The sequence below is a fragment of the Syngnathus typhle genome, linkage group LG3, assembly GCF_033458585.1.
Source record: "Syngnathus typhle isolate RoL2023-S1 ecotype Sweden linkage group LG3, RoL_Styp_1.0, whole genome shotgun sequence".
NCBI lineage: Eukaryota > Metazoa > Chordata > Actinopteri > Syngnathiformes > Syngnathidae > Syngnathus > Syngnathus typhle.
The window spans coordinates 19147470-19155528 of record NC_083740.1 but is presented as its reverse complement, the minus strand read 5'-3'; the positions used below and the strand labels follow the sequence as shown (position 1 = coordinate 19155528).

Genomic DNA, 8059 nt, shown 5'->3' with positions numbered 1-8059 from the left:
TTTACTTCAACAACAGAAAAATAGCCCTGAGCATAAATACTGAGGCTAGAATGCCTGTTTCAAGATAGTGAAAGTGAGTGAACATTGCTTCAATTAATGTTGGTCTGTAATGACATTAATGAGATTTGAAAACAAATGCAGATGAACATTCTTTATCGGTCATAACGATTCAAAGTAGGCTACCTTTGAAAGGTGGGAACAATACTCAAAGTGAAAAAGGTATGTGGAATTAAAAAAAGTTCTTTCCTGGTGTCAGTTGTGAAGATCATTCGATTACACATTCCACACTCTAGAGTACACACGTTTACATTTTTGAGTACTTTTATAGTGTGTATATCATACTAACACATTAAAGAGCAGATTCAGAGATCAGTTTCTAAAAGTAAATTTTGCGTCACGTCCAAATATTACACCTTTGTAATATTGGGGATTTTGATTTGTTTATTTTGAACTCAGAATGGTAGTGAGGCGTGACTTGTACACCCAGCAGAGCGATGACTGCGCTTCTTATTTATCTTTGGCAAAATCGGGATCAGTGCTTTAAACAAAGCTTAACAGACTCGTCACTCATCATTGCCAGAACATGTCGTCCGTAAACCATTACATTTGATCAGATTCTCCAAGGTAAATAGCACATGAGTCGATATGGAAGCAAAGGCAATCAAGCGTAAAATTACACGTACGATACTGAGGAACACGTGATCATTCACTGCTGTTCAGTAATATGCTGCTGTCACGTAGTATGAATCCTTGCACTCCAGCCATAGATTTATGACTCCTCAGCGTTGTTTTTCAACAGGGAGCAGATTTGTTTTTAATTCTCGAGAGCAAAATGACTAGTTGTCTTTTAAAATGATTTAACTCTTTAGGCTCATCATTACATCTCTGGCATACTTCTTAGGTGACATGTTATTCTGAAGGGAAAAAAAGACCTAAAGGAGTTTTCTAAGAAAACAGTTCTAAAACCGGTACAAGAGACTTGGCCATTGGGAAACTGAATTTCTGTGCCTTGGATTAGTTTTGTCATCATTCTTATTTACTGTGAGGCAGTGCTCATTTCAATTTTACAGCATTCACCTGAATGTGATCAGAAAATACATCCATTCACTCACCTCCAAAAAGTACTATTAAAACAGTGAGACCAGTTACTTTATTCTTTGCTTATGATTTAAACCCTTTTGGATTGACAGCCAAAGTCAAGAATGAGACAAGAGATCAACACTGCACATTTTATTTCTTGGTATCTCCATCTGGATCAAATACATATCTGAGAACAGGGATGGAGAACTGGCGGCCTGAAGTTATGTCCCTTTTATTCAGTCCTAATACAAAGTGACATGGCCTGAAGCTGGCATGAGGATAATCATCACTGGTTGATTCTCCCCAAGAATTCGCCTCACAATTGCCTTTTGGATGCATATCAATGAGGTCAATATTTGTTTGTCTTACTATGTAAGACAGTATGGTCGACTTCTGTTAATTGGTTAATAGTACTTTAGATTCGTGATTGTGAACCTTTTTTTTTTACACTAAGTGCCACATTATAAAAACTACTTGATGGTACTTGTTTATTCCTCCAAATCTCCTGCAAGTGAGGATACCAAACTGTTAGAAATGGCACTACCCTGCAGTTTGGCCACGATGGATGCACACATTTCTTTGGATAAGTCCCTGGCAAGTCCTTAATCACTGCTCTCTGGAACACTGGAAGAACTAGACACTGGAAGAACACTGGAAGAACTCTGAGGAAGATTTGAGTTAAATTGGTCCTCCAAAGCATGTGAAACTGGATCACTAGAGGAACAAGCAACAGCTGAAGTTTGAGCAATTTGTTCACCATTGGTGTGAACGGTATTGAGGTGCTTTCTAAAGCCAGCATAAGTTTCTAACTGAAGTCTGCAGCTCGGCTGACAACAAAACAATTTGAACTTAGGTCCAGGATAAAAACCATGTTCACCTTTTAAATGTGAAATTAACTCCCGACTGCTTGGATAAACCTTCTTACACAATGCCACTTAAAGACTGCCTTTGAAAGATGGAGAGGATATCAAGACTTTTGTCTGGATCATTGATAAGCTTCTGACGGTGCTGAAAGGTCTCTCTCATCTTCTGGAAAATTAAGGAAGTGTCTGTAGTATGTTTGAGCAAAGAGATGGCTTCCTGGCATGCATAAGGCTGCTGCTCAACAATAATGGACCGTCGGAAATTTGGGCCCCCTGAAGAAAAGTGAACACAACTCACTTTCAAAAAAATCAAAAACAAAGCCTAGCCTGTAGGTAATAATAGAATAGTACAATTAAGTACAAGTAAATGTTAATGAGAACATTATCTAGTTTGTGGACAGTTATTTTCTTACCTCCTCCTGGTGAAAAGCCAGTGGGGCTACTTGTAGATGCAGTTATTTACGGTGTAGAAAAAGTCATGGCAGAGGATTTTTCATCTAACCAAGCAACAGCACACCACAGACTTATTTAATCAACTGATCTCAGTCTTGATGGGCAATTCAGAAATATCTTCAAAAATTGTTTTAAAGGCATGCATTAGATTTATCAAAAATACATTTGGTATTCATGTTGGATTTATGGCAATTGAAATTTACACATTTACACTATTTAAAAAAAGTCAGACTAAATGTCCCTGAAAATATCAAGTAGTCTAACCACAAAGAACCATAAATATTGAATATTTCAACCACTTTTTAGTGTATTTAATTACTTTATTCTGAAAACATTCAATTCAAATCATCTACTGTATACGTATCTGTACAGTATGTAAATTTGAATGCGTTTTGGCAACACTGAGCAGGACATATCCTAAAAACACTTTTTTCAAATGTGGAGACTTGTTAAAAAACAAAAGATATTGTTGCATTGCAAAAGTATATTACATTTATTTCACATTAGACTGCAGATTTATTTTTCTGTATACTGGCAGGTTATACCATTTGACAATAGGTTGCATTATTACCGTATTTTTCGGACTATAAGTCGCGTTTTTTTCCCATAGTTTGGGTGGGGTGGCGACGTATACTGAGGAGCGACTTATATGTGAATTTTTTCACAAATTTTCAAAAATTTAAAAAAAAAAAAGTGAAACTACTCTACGGAGCTCTGTTTCACCTCCGTGGATGGAAGTCGGGGGCCGGATTTCACCAGATTCTCTGAACCTTTTGATGATATTATGGACCGTAGATGTTGAAATACTTAAATTCCTTGCAATTTTGCTTTGAAAAATGTTATTCTTAAACTGTTCAACTATTTTCTCGCGCAGTGGTGAACCTCGCCCCATCCTTGCTTGTGAATGACTATGCATGTTTGGGGAGGCTCCTTTTATACCCAATCATGGTATCCACCTGTTCACAATTAGCCTGATCACATGTGGGCTGTTCCATATAGGTGTTTGATGAGCTTTTCTCAGCTTTCTCAGTATTTTTTGCCACCTTTCCCAACTTCTACTGGCTGTGTTGCAGCCATGAAATTCTAAGTTAATTATCATTTGGCAAAAAACAATAAAGTTTATCAGTTTGAACATTAAATATGTTGTCTTTGTAGTGTATTCAATTGAATATGGGTTGAGAACGATTTTCAAATTGTTGTATTTTGTTTTTATTTACATTTTACACAATTTCCCAACTTCAACCCAATCCGGTTTGTGATATGTGTCTCAATTAAAGCAATAATAATATCCATCCATCCATTTTCTGTACCGCTTTGTCTCCATGGGGGTTGCGGGCGTGCTGGAGCCTATCCCAGCGGTCATCGGGCAGTAGGCGGGGGACACCCTGAACCGGTTGCCAGCCAATCGCAGGGCACACAGAGACGAACAACCATCCACACTCGCACTCACACCTAGGGGCAATTTGGAGTGCTCAATCGGCCTACCAAGCATGTTTTTGGGATGTGAGAAGAAACCGGAGTGCCCGGAGAAAACCAACGCGGGCACGGGGAGAACATGCAAACACCACACAGTGAGGGTCGAAGGTGGAATCAAACCGGCACCCTCCTAACTGTGAGGAAGTGCTAACCAGCGTACTGGTTAGCGGTATAATAATAGCAATAATAAATGCAGGCCCTTTTACCTCCCTCGTGAATTTACCGTAGTCATGACGACTGTTGTTTACATACCGGAGGCTAATGTGAAGCTAGCTATTGGACTATTACATGGCAGTATTAGCAGCCAGCTGAGCAGATATCCTGATGCAGTCCACATCATAGCAGGGGACTTTAATCATGTAGACTTGAAAGCAGCACTCCCTAGTTTCCACCAGCATGTTAAATGTGCCACTAGAGGAGTTAACACTCTGGACAAGGTCTACTCCAACATTAAGCTAGGCTACAGGGCAAAACAGCTACCTCACCTGGGCCAGTCTGACCACATGTCACTGCTATTAATCCCTGCATATACCACCATCAGGAAATCAGCTCCTGTCATCACTAAAACTGTTCAAACCTGGCCTGATGACGCCTCTCAGCAGTTGCAGGACTGCTTTGACAGGACTAACTGGGACATCTTCGAATACCGGGACCTGAACGTGTTCACAGACAGTGTTCTGTGTTATATCAAGCACTGCACAGACACTGTCACAGTGGACAAACCTATACGGATATACCCCAACCAGAAGCCCTAGCTGACCCGGGAGGTCCTTAGGCTGCTGGAGGAGAGGGACACCGCCCTGTCCCTCAGGTCTGAGGACGGGGCTCTCTACAGCACAGCCAGAGCCAACCTGAGGAGAGGCATCAGAGAGGCCCAGCTTGCCTATAAGAGGAGGATTGAGGATCACCTGGACAGCAACAACAGCAAGCAGGTGTGGCAGAGAGTCCAGCATCTCACCAACTACAGAACCACCATCGGAGCCGCTGAAGGGGACGCCTCACTGGCAGAGGACCTTAATACCTTCTTTGCCCGGTTCGAGTCCGAGCCACCTGAAGCGGCCACATCACATTCCACAGTCCGCAACAGCTTCACCCTCACAGTGAAGGCGCACGAGGTGAGGCGCACGCTGCGGACCATTAACTCGAGGAAGGCTGCGGGTCCTGACGGCGGCACTGGGCGTGTCCTGAAGGACTGCGCAGATCAGCTGGCTGGAGTCTTCACAAAGATCTTCAACCAGTCCCTTACCGAGTCCACCGTCCCATCCTGTTTAAAATCCTCCACTATAGTCCCCCTGCCCAAGAAACGCCACATCACCAGCCTTAATGACTACCGGCCAGTCGCACTCACCCCGGTGGTGATGAAGTGCTTTGAAAAGCTGGTACGGGGTCACATCACATCACTCCTGCTCAGAGGTTTTGACCCCCACCAGTTTACCTACAGGGCAAATAGATCCACAGAGGACGCAGTAGCTACAGCCCTCCATGCTGCACTGTCCCACCTGGAGCAGCCGGGAAGCTATGTGCGGATGCTCTTCGTGGACTTTAGCTCTGCTTTTAACACCATCCTCCCCCACAGACTGGTGGACATACTGGGGGGCCTGGGACTTCCACACAATACCTGCATGTGGATTAAGAGCTTCTTGACGGGTCGCAACCAGAAGGTGAGAGTGGGCCGTCATACATCCACACCTCTCAGTCTTGGTACCGGCTCCCCACAGGGCTGCATACTGAGCCCACTGCTTTACACGCTCTACACACATACATGCACCCCCGCCCACCGCAGCAACACCATTGTTTGCGGATGACACCACCGTGATGGGGCTCATCTCTGAGTCTGCCTACATCACAGATGTCAAACTCAAGGCCCGGGGGCCAGATACGGCCCGCCACATCATTTTATGTGCCCCGCAAAGACAAATTGTACAGCGAATTCGTGCGTCATTACTAGAGTTGCAAAATGTCTTCACTTTTAATAATATCTTTTTTTTTTTAATATTTGACCAGTTTTTACTCATCTGATTTGAAAACGAGTTATTTGTCAGTTTGTTTTGTAGCTTTTACTGTATATAATATGAGGTGCTCATACATTTATTTGGGTTGACAGTCATAATGGCCCTCCGAAAGAAGCTATGACTACAATGCGGCCCGCCAAAAAAATGAGTTTGACACCCCTGGCCTACATGGAAAAAGTGGTGCAGCTATTGGAGTGGTGCGGAGAGAACAATCTGCTCCTAAATACGGCTAAAACCCAAGAACTGGTCATTGATTTTAGGTGGAAAAATAAAACGGACATTCCACCAGTTATCATCAGCGGGGTCTGTGTGGAGAGGGTGTCCTCCTTCCGCTACTTGGGAGTCCACATCGACGAGGACTTCACCTGGAGCGTGAACACCTCTGAGCTGCTAAAAAAGGCCCAGCAGAGACTCTGCTTCCTAAGGGTGCTGAGGAGGTACAGCATTACACAAAGACTGCTGATGTCCTATCGCTGCTCCATAGAAAGCACTTTAACGTACTGTATATGTGTTTGGTACTCCAGCTGGACTGCAGCTCAGAAGAAAAAGCTCCAAGGGGTCATCAACACAGCACAGAAGATCGTTGGCTGCCCTCTCCCCACACTGGAAGACCGATATAGAACCCGCAGAACATTCTGAAGGACACTTCTCACCCTGGCCACTCCCTTTTCGAACTGTTGCCATCAGGCAGACGCTACAGATCAATTAGGTCAAGGACTAGCAGATTTGCCAAGAGTTTTTACCCTCCAGCGGTAGTCACATTAAATGCCGCTAAATATTTTTATAATGTCTGTGTATGTTCTTCTGCGGGTTTTTAGCTTGTATTTTTTTAATCTTTCTATTCTATTTATTTTTTATTTTATGCACTGATCGGTTGGCACTTTTTAAATTTCGTTGTACATGTGTGACAATGACAATAAAGATCTATTCTATTCTATTCTATTCTATTCTATTCTATTCTATTCTATTCTATTCTATTCTATTCTATTCTATTCTATTCTATTCTATTCTATTCTAAAACGATACGCTTCGCCGTCACGTGACTGCGGTGCAGATGGCTGTGTTTACTTCCGGTTTACACTGTCATGGCGGCACCCGACTCTAGGTCAAGCTAGCAGAACACATTTTGTCTTTCAAAACTCAACCCTTTCGAGTGCAAAAATGATGTTGAAAGATATTAAAAAGTGGAACCGAATTGTGTCTACAGTTTACGCCTTCGGTGTGTGGACTATGATCGGCTCCGTTGGATATTTGTATTACACGGGTCGATTCATAAACAGCGCAGGTAAGTCAATGTGTTCAGGATTCGATGAGGCGAGTCGATCAATATAGCTTTACGTTTTGTTTATGTATTTTTCCCCACGTGTAGCTTAAAATAAAAATTTCTGTGAGTTAAAGTGGGAGCCCTCAAAGTTTGCTGGGGGGATTTTCAGTGAAGCCATTCTGTCCATTTCCCACTTAGTAAATTCCTCTCCTTTTGCCCCATCAGACTCGACTCAAAATGAAAAGGAAAAAAAAGAACTGCCGAATAATCTAAGTGAAATTGAATTCCAGACTGCTCACAACAAAACTATCATCATCTACAAAAACGACTTTGTACCATACACGACAAGGATCTACAATTTCTTTCAGTCATTCACTGGTGGTCCTGGAACTGGAAACAATTGAATTTCAAATGAACACTGTGGACTTGTGTGCATGAAATACTTGATTCATGATACAGTGTGAATTACTGTAAAACATTTGTGTGACGATGAAACAAATTATGGTATGTCCTATACAACTACAAGAAGGCTAACATCTGCTTTTGGGTTGTCATGTCATCTGCTAAATGTTATATAATATTTTTGTCCACAACTTTGTTCACGAAGAATTTGTGAAATTAATTTGATGTCAAATACAGTGCTGTACATTCATTGATTGTTGTCATAAAAAAAGGAAACTTTTCAATTCATTGGTGTGAAATGATTATTTATACTGACAATAAAAGTAAATACCGTGTTTTTCCATGCAAAATGCACCCCCGTGCATAATACGCACCCTACAAATGGCATGTCGATGCTGGAAAAAAGCCTGTACCCATGTATAATACGCACCCAAATTTTGAGTCCTACTTAAGTCCGTAAACGTAAAATTATTTCAGAAAAAATATCATCTTTGGGAACAACCAGATGT

General features: G+C 42.0%; 1 protein-coding gene across 1 annotated transcript; it reads left to right on the top strand.

Moving 5' to 3' along the window:
• The first annotated feature begins 6944 nt into the window (after positions 1–6944).
• On the top strand, positions 6945–7838 carry LOC133151946 (small integral membrane protein 26-like). The gene is made up of 2 exons (XM_061275389.1): positions 6945–7169; positions 7374–7838. Exons 1-2 carry the CDS (start codon positions 7046–7048, stop codon positions 7550–7552), a joined length of 303 nt encoding a protein of 100 aa, XP_061131373.1. The 5' UTR covers positions 6945–7045; the 3' UTR covers positions 7553–7838.
• The last annotated feature ends 221 nt before the right edge of the window (positions 7839–8059 follow it).

Excerpts from the sequence above, each read along its gene's own strand:
- LOC133151946 (XM_061275389.1), top strand. The coding sequence starts at position 7,046 with ATGATGTTGAAAGATATTAAAAAGTGGAACCGAATTGTGTCTACAGTT. Across the intron at positions 7,170-7,373 it reads TCGATTCATAAACAGCGCAG|ACTCGACTCAAAATGAAAAG; the intron begins GTAAGTCAATGT and ends TTGCCCCATCAG.